We start from the raw sequence: 21152 nt of genomic DNA on the forward strand, positions 1-21152 counted from the left end.
GAACCCTGAGGGGAAGTTTTGATATGGATGATGCTGCTACTGCATGTGAAGGTTCGTACTAAATAAGCTACGGTTTTCTGTAGCTTTTAAAGTCCTCTTTATTTATGAACTATAATTTAAAAAAGATATTTAAGCTTTCAATTTTTGTTCTGGGTGATTAGTTCGTCTTGTTTATGTTCTGTTTTTTGTTAATTTCCCGCCGCTCCCTGATTTTTCCGTCTACAGCTAAGGCTAAGCAGGTTAAACCCATTTTACTGAAACTTATTCGATTAGCGAACATTAGATGCACCACTGAAACGCATTTTTCTGCCGAAAAACACCGTCATGCAGAGTTGATTCGTACATTCCAGCTCCATTCCATCCAGCCTCCATTATTTTGAGATGTGGAAGATTTTGTTCGGACTTACTTCTATTGCAATGTGAGCAAAATCTAGCGCTATTCCATTAGGGATTGGACAATTGCGTTTCAACGATATAATAATATAATCTCTCAGTAATCTAAAGAATTCGATAGTATAATATTTTACACCAATAATGTGTAATTTCCCTAGGCTGTTGTGCGCGAAATCAACGATATTTGGGGCCAAATTTAGCCTAAGAAGCCCCCAACATTTTATGCACTCGTCCTAATGTCAACATCCTTTTCAAATGTTAGTGGAAGAAAATTAGGCATTTGGAATAAAAATTGTTCTTTTTTGGAAGTTTATCGTTCATTTTTGCGGTCCCATTTCTGTAGTTTTGTGGAAATTTTCACTGGCTAGTGCATTTTTGGCATCATCTAAGAAAACTTCTGTTTTCGGCACCGTTTTTGTTTCAATGTTGAATCCTCAATATTTGTCAGCAGCTTTTAACATTTACACTCTCCTAGAGTACGCATTTTGTACATTGAAACATTGAAATAACAAACTTAGATGAAAAAACGAAAACCCTATACGATACTACCATAGACTCGACTGACCTTTTTAATAATTTATGACTGTACCGTTTTAAATAACTGTTATATGCTTATTTTCAGACCTAAAGTTTTTTGAGAGAAGGCTAACCGAGGTTATTTCTCATATGGGTCCCCGATGCACTCGATGGAGAAGTAAGTTATTTTCTTTTTGTCATTTTGACATATGTTGAGTCCGACATTTCCCTGAGACATTCATCTATGTTGTGTTTCCTCTTGAAGAAAGGCTACTTTTCTAGCTTTCTTCTTATATTTGTGAGTGGTACAGTACATCCATAGATAGAAGAGCATAGAACAGCATAATGACTGTTGATATCTGCTGCTTACATGCAGAATTTTTAGGCTTATCTTATTTTCTCATTGCTTAATTTTTTAGAAACATTTTTCTATCCTTGACAAATGAATTTCTTTAATTTCGTCAATATTATTCAAATCAGTGCACACGTTCAAGTCACGCTTTGTTACCACGCAAGTTGCGCACTTCACTTGCCTTTTCAATTTTTGTGATGTGAAACAAATTGTGAAGCTGTCACTGTAAAAAAAAAAATCCTTTCAGTTGTACTTCTGCTGATATCTTTGTCCGCAGTTCTTACTTCGTACAACTGGATAGCTGATCCTACTTTGCGATCGGTCAGCTACCTATTTTTTCTCAATACTTGCGTATGTTTACTTTAGTTTTATCGACAGAGTTTGAAAACTTCTGATTGTAGTTACAATGCAAAAGATATTTAAATTATAAATATTTTTCTTACGTTGATTCAGGTGTCTCTGTGGGAATCGTTACAAAGCCATCCAGTGTTCAGTGTGAGCGTGCCACTATTATTTATTCTATTTACTGCATTTGGTATTCACAGGAGGGTCGTTGAACCATCAATGTAGGTTTTTTTTCCAGTATATACAATACTCTTTTAATTTTGCGTTTTCGCAGTATTGTTTTATGCGTTGTTCCATCATTTTCGTTGTTTATTTGATCGGAATCTTTAATTTTTCGAATCTTCCTCTCCTGTGATATAAATATATTTATTGTCAAAACATGCAGCGTTATTTTTTCTTTTGCAATATCCTCGTCTTTAATTTGTTCTTGTTACTCTATTGATTATCCATAATGTGCATTTCATGATTTTCATTTCGGTTTTCTCGCGTAGAATTACTTTCCATCAGTTAATTTCTCTTCATTCATGCGATTTTTACTTCTCCTTTTTCTCATTTATTAAATTCTCTTTCTCTCTGCCCAAATTCCCTCTGAAATTATGTGAACATTACCCATTCCTATTGTTAAGAAAAAGCAGAAATCCATTATTTATGACGAAGTCCTGTGTTATAAGGGTACGCTCTGCTTCTCTGTTATTAGATATTTGTTTATTTCTTTCTCTACGTCTGCTGTTCTACAAACTGATAAATGCCACTCGAGAATTTCACTGATAAAACGGCAACGCTCTGTATGAATCATAGAAAATGTGGTGAGTCAACGGATGTTTGAGATTTAAAGCATAAGAAACTTCTTTCGGTATCGGAAATTGCTTGGGAAATTTTTTTCCTGATTGTTTTTGAGTTTTACTGCTGTGCTATCTGAGGGATTTATTGGTATGCATTCTCCAATGATGGATTTTTAATGGGATTAAAACTTAGAAAACACTTCTAATTTCTTTTAGGAGAACTACTATGCGTTGTAGCTGAGAATTAAGCTGATTTCCTTCCCTAAATCTGCTTTTTACGGAGTTTTTCTCTTTTTTTTATAGCAACTTCAACTTTGAAGCTTAGTATTCCTTCCTATCTTTCTCAGGTGTGTTGGCAGCGCATTTCATATTTCTAGAATTAACTTGCGTGTGATGTTTCTAAATACCGCTACGTTTACTTGCCGAGTGCACGCCATTCGGCCTCACGCTCTGTTGCACTTCTCATGCCGCTTGGGCTCTCTTTGAAGATTGACTGTTTAGCTTTGTTGGCTCTTCTGCTTATTAAAAATCATCCTTCTTTGCTAAATTAAGTATTCGGATGTATCTCTTGGTCAGGTTCGTTGTCTCAAGGGAAAAATTAGTTTCTAGTGAACGTATAATTGAAAGTTTTTCGTCTCTCTTTAATTTTTGCACCCCTATTGGATTTGCATCGTCGCTGCTCGCAAACGATCTGAACAAGTTTAGTTCCCATAAAAGAACTCAGGCGTGGCGGAAATTCATTAAACATGCTCTTTTTTGTTGTTGCAGTATTGGTTCGAAGTTATACACAATTACCCATTCCCATAGTTATTTACAAGCTGAAATTGTGGGGACGAAATTTCCAATTTCGCATTCCTATATGTATCTGCACGGTGGTAGATGTGCCAATTTTGTTGTTATTGATTTCTTTAAAACTTTTATTGCAAAGTGTTATTTCTTTTCATTCTCTCGACATTTATTTCGAAAACCGTTTTGCTTTGTAAGACCTAGTTGCTTTTATTGTAGGCCTATCAACGATTGTACGTCACGTTTTCAATCGGCTTCTGTTTACTTTCGCATTCCTATAGTTTGCACTTCGCGTAGTCCTTTGGATGACTCACGTAAAAAAGAGCTGAAAGCGCTCTGGGTCCGAAAATCGTTGAGTTACAAGATTTGCCTTTGCACATTCCTTTCTGCGATTTTCTTTCGAATGTTGCGTCGTTTTTCTACTTCTATCTACAGACATGTAAAAGTTTTTCGCTTAAATTGATTCATTTTTGATTTATGGCCACATTTTATTTCGTTTTTTCTACGTTTTCATTCTATCGAAAATGAATTGCGCTCAATTTATGCGCCAACTCTTTTCTAGCTTTTTCCCTGGATAAATCTGTGCCGTGTGCTTTTCCTCCTGTTCGGGATTACTTAACGGAATTATCCGAAGAGATCCTATGTTTTCCTTTTTTCTTCGCTGTCGTTGTTTCCGCCCCAGGGCAATTGTGGTAATTGTGAGAAGAAGCCGAGTGAAAGAGTTTGCAGTTGAGAAACTCTGTATCTTCTGCAGTTCTTCAGTATTTAACAAGCGATTTCTGGTCAGTGCTTCCCGTCTGTGGAGCGATTTTAAATATCAGGGATATACGGGAGCACACCTTTACCTTCACAGCTTCTTACTCTAGTTTTGTCCTCTTCGCTATACTACTCTTACTGCTATTTATGGTTGGTTCTTGCGGAGAAAAAACCGATTTGAACAAGTCTTAGTGTGTTGATATTAAGTAAATTTTATGCTTCATGGTTCTCGTTCGAATTTGATGATGGTTTTCGTTCAATGCTCATATGGGTTCCTCATTTCTTGTTGAATTTTTCATCGCCAGCTTCTTTCTTCCTCTCTTCCTTCTATTTGATCAATTCGCTGAAAAATGCTGTGTTGAATCAACCTGTCTTGTTGTTAGGTTAAACAATACTTATATTTAAAAAAAAGAGCTACATCCTACATACAGAAATGAGAGGAGGAGGAGAGGGAGTTGTTTTAAACGGAATCATTGTAAGGCGTACGTTTATTAATAATTTTATTAATGTTATTAATTTAATGTACATTTTAATATTAATTATATATGACTTATAATTACAATGAAAAGCAACAAAAAAAGCATGTTCGGTGAATTATGCGTTGATTTATTGTACGGTAAACAGGGTGCAGCAGAATAAGTAGATACAAAGTTAAACATTTGGTGCAGCGCGATGTAACGCCACTTTCATTAAAACGGTCTAGGATCAATCCTTAAAAGAAATACGATTTGTGGAGGCTTCTTACATTATCACTAAAAAAATGACTTGGACATCATTATTATGCAGAAAAGGATATTCAAAACTGGAAAGCGGCGGTGATATCCTAAAATAAAATTAATAATTAAAGGAAGTGAAACATCTACATAAGTTTTTAATGCACTATTTCGGTATTTTCTTCAAAACGATAGTAAAAGTCACCTCAAAGACGTCGTTGTTGAAGTCATGCAGATAAGATGAAGTGGGCGGCACTCAAGATCAGGCCATTCCATATTTTTCCAAATCCACCACTTCTCTTTCCTTTTTTTTCTTTTTTCTTGTAGTACTGATCGTTGAGACTCATTTCAATTCCATAGGCCATATGCTTTCCTCAGTTGCCTGTGATTCATTGTTGCTGCACTTGACTATCCAGTTTTTTTTCCCCACAAGTGTCACTAATGTTTGCGCGATTGTGATGTCTAGAGAACCACGAAATATATTTCATAATACAGCATAAAAGTTTCGAAAAAAAAAAACTATTTTCCTTTATTTAAGAGAGTTTTGACATTCACTTGGACAGGTCCAGCAGCGATAAATTTTATGAACATGGCTGTGTTTCATTAAAACTCATCATTGTTGTAACTAGTTCACTCCGATAGAGGATATTCATATTCGCTCTAATGAGTTGCATACTGTAGTTCCTTTTAAAAAAATTTGGTAAAGTTTCGAATAATAAATAATAAAAATAATAATATGTTGAAGAGAAAGAAAGAGAGAGAGAGAAAACGAGGAAGAGGAGAACTACTTTCCCATGAGCCACTATTCCTTCCCATTAATTCTCTATGTCGATAGTTGAGACAGCTTCAGTGCCGTCACAGTAGGAAGTGTTTTTCATTTCTATGGTATAATATATGATATTCTTCATTTCTTATTTTTTTCTCTTTTTTCTCCGTTCTTCTTTCCCTTTTCTTTCTTCTCCTCTTTCAGAACTCTTTCTTTCCTATTCTTTAAAAATTATGGTGAAAAAAATGAAAATGCAGGTTGTTTTGCCATTTTCGCTTTCTTTTTTCTCCTTTTCTGCAATATGGCAAGTTTTAAATTTGTACTCTGCGGCTTATTGTTCATTGTAAATTTTATTAATTGCTGCTATAAAAATTTCCGATAAGTGGTGTTCTTCCAACAAAGGAATTAGCCATTTTTGGATACGAACCGCTCGAATTTTAATCCTTTGGGATTCTACCGTAACGTGATCGCAATTTTCTGCTGTGCTGTGTGCATCTATTCTTCTCTTTCCTTTCCCAGGATCTCTTCAAAGCCTAGGCATCCATATTTATAATAAGTACATCCATCACTGTTCATAGCACTTTTGGGACGCGTTAATGTGTTTTTCTTGTTGGAATTGTTATGGACTCCCGCAGTCCGTCCTATGTATTCCAAACCTTTTACACTGACTTCACTTTCCTCTACTGCTTCCCGCAATCTTTCAATACTTCTTTTAATTGTTTTCGTTCAGTCAGCTCGTCTGTTTCCACTCAAAAACCCACCTGCTCATGATTTTAAATTGAAAAGGATAGGAATTAGGCTTTGGATTTTGCAGCTGTGTTTGGAAATACTTATTATTATTACTATTATTATCATTATTATTTAATTACTCAGATCATCATTATCCCGACACGCTTCACTTTGTGCCATTCTACTTTTCAATCCGCCAATTATCCTGGCTTCTTGAACTGAACTTGAAATCCAACGTTTATGTTTAAATTATCTGAACTTGAACTCTTTTAGGTTACAAAAATATTAATGTTCCTGACCCCTCTGTCTTTGAACCATTTCGAACTTTCAATGCGCTTAAATTTGTCGAATAGCCTCAGCCCCATCTTGGCTCGTTTTTGAACCTGTCCCGAAATTTGATTCTCTCGATTTAACTCGCCAGAGTCCTGGTTTGTAACACCCTACTTTACGAAAAGTTAGTATTTCAATCCACGACGCAGTGTAGTTGGAAAATCGGCGCTGAAATCGGATTTATGTGTCTTTGCACCTTTCCGAATGGTACTACTTGAATCTTTTTTAAAGAAGCTGATTTGTTGCTTCAGCGATTTTTGTCGATATCTACCAGGACATGTGAAGAATATAATAATAGTAAAAGAAGTTAACAAATAATAAAAACGACAAAAGATAAAGCCAGTGGCGTATCAATCCACTTGGGATGCGCCAACGCGTTTCACTGGAATTTGTAATTATTGAGGTTTTGGAACGCGTATTGGCCTATACAATGACTTGCGGGGGCCGGCCGATGTGTCAAGTCAGGGTTTTTATCCTCCCAGGCAAGTCTGGTACGAATTTATCGACCCTGGAGGGATGAAAGGCTTGATTCGCACTAGGGCGAGTTTGAACCTTCGACCGTGTGGCTACCATGGACCTCTAACCGACAGCGCCACACCCGCCCCAACAAAAAATAATGATACGGTATTAAATTGTCCCACTTGACTTTGCTTAAACGGCGGGCAGATGTTATGGCCTAAGGCTGCTTATGCACGTCTTCCCTGAGGTGAGTCGTCCTTGAAAAAATTTGACACATCTGCTTACATTTATCAGGTATTAAACAATAATAATAATTGTAATAATTGTTATAATGATAATAATAATAACAATAATAATAATAATAATGATAATAATAATAATAATAATAATAATAATAATAATAATAATAATAATAATAATAATAATAATAATAATAATAATAATAATAATAATAATAATAATAAGTTCCTGAGAATTTTAGGTGAGTTTTTGGGTTGCTTCCGTTGTCTTCTCTCTGTTGATTTTTGAAAGAAACATGGAAAGGAGCACTTTAAATTTTTAAATTTTTATAGAAGTTTGCATTGTTTGGATTTTTTCTTTATAGTCGCCTTGTATCGCGTATGTTTGCGGTAATATTAAATTTAATAAGCAATAAATAAATATAAATATTAGCGTGTATTATCATATCTAAGTCCCTCTGTCACGTAACCAATAAATGCTTTATTTTGTCAAATACGTAATGTTATTTGGATGTATGGGAAAACGTTTTAATGGGCGATGTTGAGCCGAACTAATACCGTTGTTCCTATCATTTTCGAGGACTATTTCAAAATAGCTCATTAAAAGACGCACCACATTGCTAATCCCTACCCTCATTTCGTTTTTTTTTCCCTGAAATTCCTCCATCAACAGGGAGCATTTTCCATGCATTCGAAATTCGCTTATGCCATCTGTCTCCAGTTTATGTTTGGATGTTCTTCGAATTGACAAAAGAAATCTTTACCTGAAACTGAACTTGTAATTTGTGATTAGTTATAGACTTCCTAAAATGTTTCCGTAGGGGAGCACTTCAAAAGGACCTATGTTCCACTCTCCCAGAAGTTTTTTACATTGAAATTGACTAGCCTTGGGGAAAAGCGAATCAGCTTATGTGCTTAGAAATGAGCGATGGTTTTAGTGGTTTAGGAGAAAAGTGGATGTCATCGATTAGTTTTTGTGACCATTTAAAAGTAGCATTTTTTATGCTTTTGTATCGACTTTTCAGTTGTTTCCTGAAAATACTTCGCTTTACTTTGTTCTACTTTTCTCTTCCATTTATTCCATTTCTCTACATATTCTGCTCTTCTTTTCTTTTCTTTTTTTCTTTTTTTCTTAGCCATCACTTTCACTGATCATATCTGGATGTTATTTGAAACGTTCGACTTTCAGTGAACTTATCTTATTGATTTTTTTGTGAGCTGAACGCGTGGTTGTTAATCGATTCTATTGGCTAACGTTTCGGCAAATCCATTAACAACCTCGTGTACGGGCTCAAAGAAATGAAAAGGGAAATCAATACGACATCTGGATGTTGTTAATCCATCACGTTCAAGTTGATGCTGGCTTTGTTGAGTTACTACCACATCATTTTTCTTTCTTTCTCTTTTTTTCGTTTTTGTAAGCACCTATTATTCCGGGTTCGCCGCACAGCTGTCGTTCAGTTTTTAATTTTTCGATTCATGTGTTTCCCAGCACCGTAATTAGGAATTAAGTTCGAGGTGATTTCTCCGTTTTGCAAAACTTCTGCTGTTCTTGTGTCCATAGCATAGTACCCCAGTACTAATTAAACTAATTTGGTGCAATGTGGTGCAACCACCTTTAGCTGCAGTTGCTTCTTGGTCTTCTCTTCCTTTTCTTTGCGAGTAGCACAAAAAAAAGAATGGGATTTTATATTATTAGTTATTTTTACATTGTATTTTATTTGTTCCAGTTAGCGGAGAAAACACAACTAATTTTTCTACTCGAAATGACCCAAAGTTGTTTTTTTTTACAATTAAATTTAAAGGGCTTATTGGGACCATTTGCAGTGTGCAAATGGTAGGATGAAAATTTAACACCAGTTTCATATATGCCTTAACCAGTCCTAACTAAAATCCAAAGAATAGGGAAAGGAAATGAAAATCTGGTTCGCCATAACACATAGGTTAGGTTTGACAGTGCTGTTTCAGGAAATTCGCAATTTTTGCTTGAAGCGTTCCTATCAATCTATTCATTTAAATCCGTAATATGTCAGGATGAAAAGGGCTGGAATCCAAACTGCAGTGATTCTCTCTTAAAATCAAAAAGCAGTAAATATCTTATAATCTTTTCTCAATTTCTGGAAATGTGATTAAAGCTTGAAACGTCTTCTTCTGGGGCTTTTTTTTAGAAAACATCTTTAGATGATAGACAGGCTCTTCTTTGACAAGACAGCCCGCGAACGAAGATTTGCCATCGGGGAATTCTCCTCATTTCTTCCCACAAATCATCTACGATGTTTTCGTCGGAATTGGAATCAAAAATTACCAGGGGTAGTTTTTACGACCATATAGTGAGGAAAATGTCATAAAACGGAGTCAACAAGTTTGTAGGTCTCATGCGGCGCGAGCTTACCCATCTCCGGGATTGCATTGAACGCTTTGAAGAATAATTTGGGATCTGTTACCTCATGAAACATTTATATTGAATGAATTTTATCATCCTACACGTGTTAATCAATAAAAGTTACGTCAGACTTTAGTATATATTTTATATACAAAATATATACTATTTGTATTATTATATTTTGTATATGGTTTGCTTGCAGCCATTTTTAGATTATATTTATAGGCTTTCATTTTTATTTCCTATAGATTTTTTATCTAAGGGCGAGAGTTGTTCCGAGACTTTTTCATCAATGTTAGTAAGAGATTGTGAAGTGTAGGGAACGGCTGATCTTTACTACTTTAGGCCTGAAATTTTTTGAATTTTCAAACAATAAAAGTATTTTTTTTTTGAGAAAAATTGTTAGTATTTCTTGGCCTAGGATCAATCCATCAAAGAGTTCTGACCAAAACCCACATTGAACTGGACATCTTTCACTGCTTTTGCTAAGATGCGTTGCGCTTTTTTTTTTAAATTTCCGATTGAATGCTGCTCATGCATCCAAATCTTTTTTTCGGATAGTTTAGTTTTCTTTGCGGTGTTCTGAACGTGACTGACTGACTCAATGTAGCTAATTGTTATTTATGTTTATTACTACGGAAACTTATATTGTGTAATCTTGAACAACCAGTTGTTCGTCGTCGTTCGTCGCTCATAGTTTCATATTTCCTGGAAAATTGTTCTTTTCTGGTAGTTGTTCCTCTTTTTGAATTTCATTTATTCGATTTTACTTTCTAAGATCTGAGTTTGACTTTCAGCCCAGTTTGAAGTTGGAAAGATTTCAGATTCTATGACTTTTCCATTCGATTCGACGATTCCAGAAACTGTTGAATATTTGTTTGCAGTCGAACAGATTGCTCGTGAAATTTTGAAGCTGACAATCTTATCGGTGCTTTTGCGTCGCTTGCGAAGAGTTACCACGTAATCTATGTATGTAAAGATCATTCGCGGTTTCTTCACTTCCATTATTCTTAAAATCCAGAATTTTCAAATCAATTTTTGGGATTTAATGTGATTCTCTATGGTTACAATTTCTCCGCAAACATTGTTACTCTTTTTCTCCGCTCTCTCCGTGCAAGAAATCTGAGTTAGACGGGTCGTTTAGCTCTGTGGGCTATTTAATGCTTTTCAGAACATTACCACTGATTTTTTTTTATTTTTTTTAAGTTGCAAGAACCTGTATTGTTACTCCTTTGTAACCTATACGCAGCCTTTTTTTACTTTAAGACTCGGCACGACAAAGTCGAGGTAACCTTTTATCTACTGCTCATTGATCACGAACAACGATCGGAAATCAGCCGATTGTACCCATGAGACGTTTAATGTGTCAGCTGTTGGCGTACACGCCGATGTGTTGTTGTCTGAATAATGGTCCACATGCATGGATCACGTAGATTTTGCGGTTTTTTCACCGAAATTTTGTCTCTGTGTCTTCTTGATAGATTCAAACATATGTATAGTCTTTTGTCCTTTCTTTTTATCTTCCTCCACATACTCCGTTAAGGGAAACATATCACGAAATAAACGATGCTGGGGTTTGTGTGAGAAAATTTAGAGTTCCGAACAGTTTACTCGTAACATTTATTAATTTACTTAATTATACCTGCACCCAAGATTAGATACAAAAAAATTAAATACAAAAATCAGTGAGGCGGGACTAGATACAACAATATTAGATACAAAAAGCAAGGGCAAGTACAATTTTTTCTTCTCAAAAATCGTGGTAAATTCATCCGAAGTTGAACAAAACGAGAATAGAGATTACGAGTGTTACGAGTATGACTGCGGCCCCGCTCGATTTACCTTAATCGTCCTAAAAAACGGCATAGGAAAGGCTACTTTCTCCTACAAAGTACGGTAGAATGGGTTGTGCTTGTGCACGCGTCGCATCCACGAGCGAGCTGTCGAAAATCAATGAGGGGTCCTCACCAGCCTATGCAAGCAAAACCTGAAAGTAGGCTGCCGAAAGAAGCGGAACATGTGCAATGATGGCGGGTTCTAACGCACTTCGAGGAAACTAAGGCGGTTCCCACGCGTTTTTCAGGATGTTTAGGATTATATTTAGTGGGGCTGCGCTCATACCCGTAATCTAGAACACGAACTCTATTTTAGAACTCGCTGAGACTCGAACATCGTCAATTCCGTTATATGCTGCTGTTTTTAAAGAGTTAGTTTAGAACATGCTCAACTTATTTCTTCTTTCCGTGTTTTTTTTTTCGTTTCTGGAAATTGTCGCCGCTTTATTTTATTTTAATTTCCTGCCGACGCCGAATTGTCTCTACCAATTCTCCAGAAACGATTCCTATCTAGCAAAATTGCCGAAATTGCTATTAGCAGTCGTTTCTAGACTAGTAATATGAGCGACCATCGTGATACTGTGTTTCGACTTGGCTGTTTGTTTTTTGTTTACTGTGGAAACACATTCTGGGCAATGTGATTCCGATGGTGCGTCACCACTTCTCATTTACGCGTGCTCTCCGGCGATAGGAATGGTCTTAAAAGCTCTTTTCGAAGGGAAAACACTCTGAAAGCTAATTATTCCATTGCGATTTTTTTTCCTGAAAAATAATTTTGCTACTGATTTTTTCGAGAGGTGATGTAAACACTAGATCTAGAGAATTACACATGAAGTCCAACGTTTTTCTTGATAGAAACCTAATTATATCATTAAATTTTTTCCTGAAAACTAATTTTGTCATTGATTTTTTCTTTAAAAGCTAATTTTAATATTAGATTCAGAGAATTACTGTTTTAGTCCTACTGGAAAATTTATTTTGACAGGGATTATGTTTGAAACTCAAAATATGTGAATTTACGACTTGTTAAAACGAAATGTTGACAAGTTTTAGGTACAGAAAAATTGTATTCTATCTACTAAAATCACGAACAGGAGTTTCTTTGACGAGTGACGAGCATGAAAATCAGTAACGGAGAAAAAAACTACTCGTATGAAGAAACTTTCGTACTTTTTGTTGCGCTACGGTATGAGAATTCAAAAAGATCGTGAATTTGCTACGTGCGCACGTCTCTCAAGAAACGGGTTTCTCCAGAAATGCGTTACAAAATGCCTCCTAGTCGGATCAAGTTTCAGTTGGTGGTGAGGGCGTAACGGCGCTGGACGTCGCGTTATTTTCACTATCTGTGACCGATTGTTCATTGTTGCCTCGGAATAGTCGTATAGAAGTTCGATTTTAAAATAAAAAAGCAAGAGTAAGTAGAGTAATTAAAGTAAACAAAGTAAGAGTCGCTTGAAAAACGCATGCAACTGACGTAAACAATTGTTTTCATTGGGTTGTTGTGGATAAATGAGAATTCCACAACGGGAGTACATGTGTTCGGTTTTGTTTTGATGGAAAGCAGCGCATATGTCTCTCTTCGTCCACTTTGAATCCTTTATCTGGAGACGTATTCGATAAAAGAAAAACGAAGCTAAGTATAAGCTTATGGACAAGATAAGAACACCGCTTCCCTACTTTTCTCATCCTTATTCGATCCTAAATCTCGTTCTTTTTTTTGTTGCTTGGATTTGCTCATTTTTCTCCTATACTATTTTTTTCCAATTTTTCTTCCATTTATTAAGCAGTTTTTTTCTTTCGCAAGGCGAACAAGTTTCTCGAGCATCTGTTTTTTTTGCTTTCATTTGTTTATCGTAGCGTTACGGATCGATTTTTATCCGAAGTCGTTTACTGCTGCCGTGCTTTCAAGTTCTCGCTATACGTCTACCTAGCTTTTTCGAGTAGCAACATCGTTTCCATAGTCTTCCAGTATTATCTATTGAATTGATTGCTTGTTTATTTATTTATTCTTGCACCCAAGATGCTCAACAACATTAGAACAGGTCTGATAGTCTTGAAATAAAGTGAAGCAACGGGAAATTCCTAATTTATACTATTCTTCGATCGGTTTTCAGTGATTCTGGCATAGAACTAATCTATGTATGTAGTTTCGCCATTCATTTTATGCCATTTCTCGTCATTCTCCTTTAACGACCACCTTTTGTGATTCATGGATTCGTGGTTTGGATGAGTCATGCCTCCCGAGTTTCTGCTCAGCTCTTGAAACATTCTAATACTTCGTTTTATTCTCGTTTTTTTTCAACTTCGGATGAATTCATCTACAACGTTTTAGAAGAAGAAATTGTACTTGCCCTTGCTTTTTATATCTAATCGTGCTGTATCTTGTCCCGCCTCACTGATTTTTGTATTTAATTTTTTTGTATCTAATCTTGAGTGCAAGTATAATTAAGTAAATTAATAAATAGTAACAGATTTCCAGCTTAGTAGTTTGGTACTCTTTTGTTTTCTTTTCTATGGTAGTATTTATTTATTTATTTTCTATGATTACTTTTTATAACTACCTTACCTTACTACACTGTTAGAGTAAACAGGCAAATAATTTGATCCTAGACTAATACGGCAAAAAATATCCTCTGCGGGGGAAACTTGTGTTTCCTCGTCTGCGCTTCTTTTATACTGCCGTCACTAAGCAACTGAATAGTAATTGGATATCAACGTGTATGGATGAATGTTTCGATTGCGTGCTTATTTATTAAGTGCTTGCTATATTGCCTCGGTGAGAGGAGGCTTTGCCCGCCTATCCTCTCCTCAACGTTGTGTATTCGGCGTGTTTCTGTCACAACGACTAAGTTTATACGGGTTTCACGTTGACATCTTTTGGATTGAGAATTCATATTTTGGCAGAAATTCCCACGTTGACGTTGAAGTCAACTAAAGTGGTCCGTCATGATGACAATGATCGATCCGGTCGCGTTCCTTCGCACTCTCACTACTATCGCACCGCCTCCGTCTGCGATACTATCGAACGATTCGTGCGATCGGTTCCTGCTGGCATAGTCTGATCGTCATCGTCATCGTCGTATTCCTGGTCGACATGTGTCCCATCTCAGCCAATGTCACCGGATTCTCCTGATTTTGTCATCCATTTGTTTTTCACTTTCACTTTACTCCGCTAACAAATGACAGCCTGTTACGAATCCCACCATTGTTTTCGCATCACTCATTTGGCAGACAAACAAGTTCCTCTATCATCTACGTCCGTACAGGTTTTTCTAGTGTTTAATTATGTATTGTTAATGGAAATAGTTGTTTAGTTTTTTTAAAAATATTTTTTCTTTTACTATAAAAGTAGACATACATAGCAAATCTTAATAAATTGGTTGTTTTTTTCGTTCGGAAAAACTTACAAGTCTTAATTCTAGTTTTTTTAAGACTTTTTTTTAAAATCATAATTCTTAAATCATAGGCGGTTAGAAAACCATAATAGAATCTCCCATATTTTCTGTGTGAACCGATCTATTTCCCACGGTTCCATTCCGCTGCAGTAAATACACGTGGCTCACTTTCCTGTGGATTGATTTGTGCAGCTTTTACCCTAACTTTTTGCCCCTGAGTGACCATAATTTTTTAAAATCTTTTTTTTCTGAGTTTCTGAATTTTTTTTTTCTGATTTTTATACTTTTCATCCATTTACCGAGATTCTATATGTCCTCAGAAAAGTTCTGTTCTCGTTTCGTTTGCTTTACTTAATTGTTTTCTTTTTTTTTGTATTTTTTTTGAAGGATCCTGTTTCATTTTGTAGGAAGGTTTAACTAGACGTGTTTCTCTTATTTTTTCCCGATGTTTGCATTTTTATTTTTTTTTTAAACGTAACTCTAACTAGACACGTTTCCTTATTTCATTACCGTCCTCACTTTGAACTACTTCTCTGCTTCCTTTCTTGGCCTCCCTATATTCCCGAGGATCTTTTTTTCGGATTTTATTGTTTATTTATCCACATAGATATATTTTAAGATTATTTTTAAGTATTTTCAGAGCGTACATATATTTGTAGTTTTTGATTTCATTTTCCACCTTCATTCAGCGACTTAAAAAAATTTAAAAAAAAAAAATTTAATAATAATAAATTGTTTTCTTTAGTTGGCTTTGTTCACCCATCTCCTAATCCGTAGTGAACGCTCATGCATGTCCTTTTTATTCATTTATTGTGTTTTCTTTGCTGTTCATTCAATTTTTGCGGTTCATTTTTGAAAAGCTGCATTTTTTTTGCACACTCGCATTTCCACTGATTCTGAAAGACGTTTCGCATAAACGTCAAGTTGTTGTTGCCAAATGACAGGAGAAGTCAAAAGAAATGGAAACAATTACAGTACAACCCAAAAACCAGTCTCTTTTCTTGTTTACCTTCTTGAATTGTTCGTCTCCTTCTGGTTGAAAGTTTATTTGATGGTATTGTTTTGTCATCCAGGGATCCAGCCGTTGGTCCTCGCCTAAATTATTCAACCGCTAGCGTCGTACGTATGCAAATATCCGGGAATATTCCGTTCAATTTTATAACTCATCTCTCGTTTTTTTTTTTCAACGAATTTTTCAAACGGCTATTTTCCCCCCAACCCGGGGGGAGGGGGGGGGGGGGGGGACCCCAGGGGAGGGACCCAACCCACACCACACCCGCCCTTATGCTGTAGTAAATATCATTATTTCCTATGTGAAACATATCTTTTGAGGGAATTTGGGTCTTGAAGCAGTTTTCAACTGGTCACCTGTTAACTGCATAGAGTTTGCTCATGTTTTTTTTTTGTGTAAACATCGCTCTCCCCCATTAATCTTTCTTTGTTTTCATAAAATTTCTCATCACCTTTTGCTCTATTCAATCATTTTTTATTTGGTTGCATTACGATAGGATTAATTTTTTGATTTTTCGTGATCCTCATCTCATTTTTGTTTTTCAGAATCGCACGGAGATGTCGTGAATCGCTGTCGTATTTCAGCCTCAGTTGTGATGATGTGAGATTCGTTCGATTTCGATTTTCTTTTCCCTATTCTTGATTTTTTTCCCACTTTTTTGTGCACGTTCTCATTGATATCTCGACTTTTTACATCATCGGAAGTGTTTTACGCTGCTCATAAGCTCAATGGGATCGGTTTCATCATGATTAGGCTTGCCACAGTAGACTTGACTTGCTGTGAGAGCTGCTTATTTCCAGTGTCCAGGGTATAATTCCGAAAATTCCGAAATGATCTTACTTCACGATGATTTTCCTCGGCTTTACCTCACCAAAACAGTTCTTCCAATTTTATTCGATGGAGATTACTTTGTATTATTTGTGATAAAAGCGTCCAGGCGAGCATAAAGTCATTTTCCGATCGGGAAGCAGTTGCTTATCGTGCGCTTTCTTTCTTCAAGGAAAACCTACTAGTAGTTTAATGGCCACGGAAAGATAATACGGTCGGTTTGCCTTGTAAAAGGAGCGCGGTAGTGATTTTATAGGAAAAAGGGACATCTGATAGGGGCTGGGCTAAAAAGACAAAAGTAAAGAGGGTAGTAAAAAGTAGGTAAAAAGGTAGTAGTAAAAGACAAGCCTGTGTAGTTGGAGTTAGCATGCTTTTCCTCCCCCTCCTCTTTTCCTTTCCTCTTTTCCTTCCTTCTACAGGGAAATGCTCCGGAAAATTCCTGATCAGCGACTTACAATGAGTTACTGCTCCACTTGACTATTGATAGGAGAAAGAGGTTCTTTTTTTGCGAAAAAAAAACAGAATATCTTCAATACAATGCTAGCAGCTCTTTGTTTTTTTTTCTCTCTAGTAACAGTAAAGTATTTGGATCCCTTGGATTTTCCCACGCTCCGGATACGGTTATGCCTTATATCATTCATTTTTATCTTTTTTTTCACATCATTTTCATCTTGAGTTTGGTTGGTGTCATATTGCTGAGCATGTATATTTCTGAAAAAAAAACAAGTCTAAATATAAATTAAGTTGAAAAGCTGTTTTATCCAGGAATTTAACGCTTATTGGCGAATTTGTTCTTTTTTTGGAGGTATCTGAAAGCTCGCAACGAACTTACCATAGCGACCTTGGATTTTCGGCTAATGTGAGCAATGTGCAAAAGTTATTCTCAGGTTCTCTTGCATAAGTTGCAAAAATTTGCAAAATTTGCACATTAAATAGCTTCTGAGCTGGTGAGATGAAAAAAGAATGAAATTATCTTCGATACAAGCCACTGTATGTATATCTACTTAGGTAACTAAAGGGAGATTTTTTTCCTTTTTTTGTCCTTGGTTTTTTTTTTCTGGATATCAGTGATGTTAAATGTTAAAGTTAAATTTTTCTATTATAAGTCCCATTATAATATTGTTCGCTACACAAAAAACAAAAAAATTGTGATACAATTTTGTCGCTTACATAATTTTTTACAGTATATTTTTCTATCAAAAAAAAATGGTGCTAATTTAACTACGACTTCGCGCTATCGAGGACTCTTTGTGAGAATAACGATAGAAATATTTTCGTAGACTGGATAAAATCGTGGTAGTCGTGGTTGAAATCATTTCTTTTCTCTTTTTTTTTTCTTTTTTCTCCTGAAGAGAGGGGCGAGTGTCCATCAATGGGCTTCCAGCAGCCCATTGAAAAAGTGTACCCTTTCAACAATAGTCGATAGTCAGAGCGAAATGATTCAGGATGTTATTTCTGCAACAAAAAAAAAACTTGCAACGCGTCCCGCCCAACTTTGTTGCAGCAGGAGCTCTGTGTGCACAATTATCGGCTTGAAGTGTTGTTTTCGGCATCCTATTCGTGCAAATTTCTTTTTCTTTTGTATAATGAAGTGTAAAAATTGTTCCTGGGAAGAAAAACCAGATAAACAAAATTATTCGGTTGAGAATATTCATGCAAAGGCGTTTTATAATTAGACTGTCGCAGTATTTTTCGTTTTTATATATCCTTCACTGCTTTTAGATGCGAAACAAAAGTAAACAAATGAACAAATAAAATGAAAATTCAAGAGTTTTAAAAAGGGGTAGTTATACGTTTATGTCATATATTTAGTGCTTAAAATGAGTTATAAAAGCAGTTCTCTTTTGACTTTCTAACTTCTTTTATGATGTACACTGTGTTCCGAACATTTTAATGCGAAAGTAAGGGGAATATCTGCCGATCACAACATATCCCTCACTCCACGTCCTGTCGTTACTAGGACTACTACATCATTTATTTGTTCCTATGGATCCTGTATTTTTTTTTTCGTTTACTTGCACTCAACTTCGTTGATATGGAGATTTTTCGAGAGCGAGAAACAGCCGAAGAATCACCGTATCTTTAAGGACGTATGTTAGGGAGCTAAAAGACATACAGGATCATTTACGGGAGTTTTGAAAACATATAGTCGCGGACATAAAAACATTCATATGTACACGGGGGATATTCGAAACATCTATGCAAAACCTGAAAAGGGATGGACGGAAAAGAAACGCGGGAGTAACAAGTTTACCTGAAGAAACACTTTTTTCTCCTCAACTGAGTAACGAAAAAAAGCTACATGGAATGGATTAGCGATGAAATTGCGCAAGAAAACAACTCTTTACACCCATTTCTGCGCTGAAAACTCAGAACGCTTTCATTTTAGTGCTCGTACGAGTGTAAAGAGTTACATCGTTGGGTTGACTGGACAGATGAATGGTTTTGATCTGATTTCTGGATTTTTTGCGGGTGGTTCGAGTTCTAGCGATGATAACGTTCAGACTGCAGCTCTGCAGTTCAGACCGCCTGGAATTTTATCTACCTATTCCTGAAAAAGATCCAGCGTCCAGAATTCTGTGTTTGCTCCTGGCTGATTATTATTTTCTCAGAAATGTGCGCTAATTATGCTTGCAGCATCTAGGGCTCGTTGTTTATATTCATGAGACACTGAATTAATTCGATTCGTAATATTTTTCCTAAGTAGCAGTTTCCGAGTCAGTCTCATCTTATCTATTATATTTTTGGTACATATCCGAAGGACTGGAAGTATGAGGGATTAATCCAAGAAAGAGAAAAAAAAGGTATTACGTAGTCGAAAATCCCCATGGAATAGCCCAACACTTTCTTTCGTCAAAGAAATAATGCATAGCTTTCTGCAAACACAGGATGTACTTTTACTCAATAACATATTTTTGTTGTCGTCCTTACACAGACTATTTCCTATTCGGATTTTCCGCGGTTTCATCATGAAGTATGGGACAGATTCTCGATTTTTCTTCGAAATCTCGTAATTTTTGTGCTTTTTTCCATCTAAATCGTGTTCTTTTCGCATTTCTAGGCCGATTTTGATCAAATTCCTATTTCTCACCAAATTTCTCACCCTTATCGATTAGTTTTGGAAAATCCTCCCTAAATCACACAGTTGTTGGATCTATTTGGTTTTTTAATAGTTCAGACGGCGCTGAAGTGTCTTTTTCTTGCTTGTTTGCTTTTAGATCTCCTTATAAACTCAACTTTCCCTTTTCCGTAAATTATTTTTGGTAGCTGAGACATTATTTTGCTTCTATTCTCTCCGTTTTCATAATCATTTTTATTTATCGATTATCGATATTCTATACTGTTATGGGGATTTGTTTGGGCAATATTTTTCTATGTGGATGTAAAAATTCATCCATCCGTGCTAAAGAATAGAGAGAAATGTGATTGTGGACCATAGAGAACCGCTGACGAGGACGTAAAATGGGGGAACGAGGGTTGGAGGAGAACGCATGTGATGGTAAGGCGAGATAGTGTGAGCTGATGAGAGAGTATTGGCCTAAGAAGCAAGAATAACGCTGAAAAATGATGATAAATCTTTTCAAAAAAAGTATGAAAGCTATTTACAATTTTTCCAACATCGTCCAGAAAGACTCCTGAATCTCGGTATTGTGGGAATTTATAGTAAACAGTGGTTGTTTTGAATGTCATTTTTTTTTGTTGTTAAATACGCTGTTAAACACTTGAAAAAGAAACAGTTGAGAAATTTCCTGTGAAAAAAATATGAAAAATATGTGTTTAGTTTCTAATAATACAAAAAAATTTATCACTCCCGTTATAAATGACTTTTTTCTACTGATGAGGATGCAATTTCTCAAATTTTTACTTGAAAATACTAGAAAAAAAAGAAGTTTCTGTGAAAGAAATAAATACTTTTCGTAAAAAGAAAGACATTCAGTTTCTGATTCCACGAAGTATTTTTTAGCTTTTTCAAAAAAATGCTTTTTTTTTAACTGATGAGGATGCAATGATCGGTTTTGCTAAATTTCTACTTCTCAATGATAACAAGAAAAGACTGCTTTTTTTTTGAAATTATTAATGTTTCTACAGCTTTTTTCATGAGTTTTTTTTTCTCGTTTTTAGATTATTCTTTTTTTGACTTCACTTAGAACCACATTTCTATTGGCTGTCTTCCATATCTTGTTGTTTTGCATAAGAATTTATTGGAGGCTTCTTTTAATTGTGTTGCTGAGTAGAAAGGAAGATGAGACCATGTTTTTTTTTCTTCTTTGCAGAATGGAAAATTGATTGTGAAGCCAACTGTGCGGATGTCGTCCCCGTGAAATACGGATTTTAGCCATTTCCCTTGGCCTGAAGTCGTCTTCTTCTTTCGTCATCGTCATCGTTCTTTATGTCTTTATATGTGAATTGAAAAATAACACGATCGAACTGTTATATTTGTCCTTGAATTCTAACAAACTGTACGACACACACGCACATACCTGTAATTTCATTTTCAGTTGCATTTTCTTCCTGTAAATACGTTGTTGTGAA

At 35.8% G+C, this 21152-nt stretch overlaps 1 protein-coding gene across 1 annotated transcript; it reads left to right on the forward strand.

The window, feature by feature from the left end:
• Positions 1-23: 23 nt before the first annotated feature.
• On the forward strand, positions 24-20941 carry RB195_004250 (uncharacterized protein; the record flags this gene model as incomplete). Its single annotated transcript, XM_064181289.1, has 6 exons — positions 24-51; positions 1016-1087; positions 1509-1582; positions 1715-1827; positions 16337-16391; positions 20894-20941. 6 exons carry the CDS (start codon positions 24-26, stop codon positions 20939-20941), a joined length of 390 nt encoding a protein of 129 aa, XP_064033275.1.
• Positions 20942-21152: the final 211 nt, after the last annotated feature.

Source organism: Necator americanus, chromosome I (genome assembly GCF_031761385.1).
Source record: "Necator americanus strain Aroian chromosome I, whole genome shotgun sequence".
Lineage (NCBI taxonomy): Eukaryota > Metazoa > Nematoda > Chromadorea > Rhabditida > Ancylostomatidae > Necator > Necator americanus.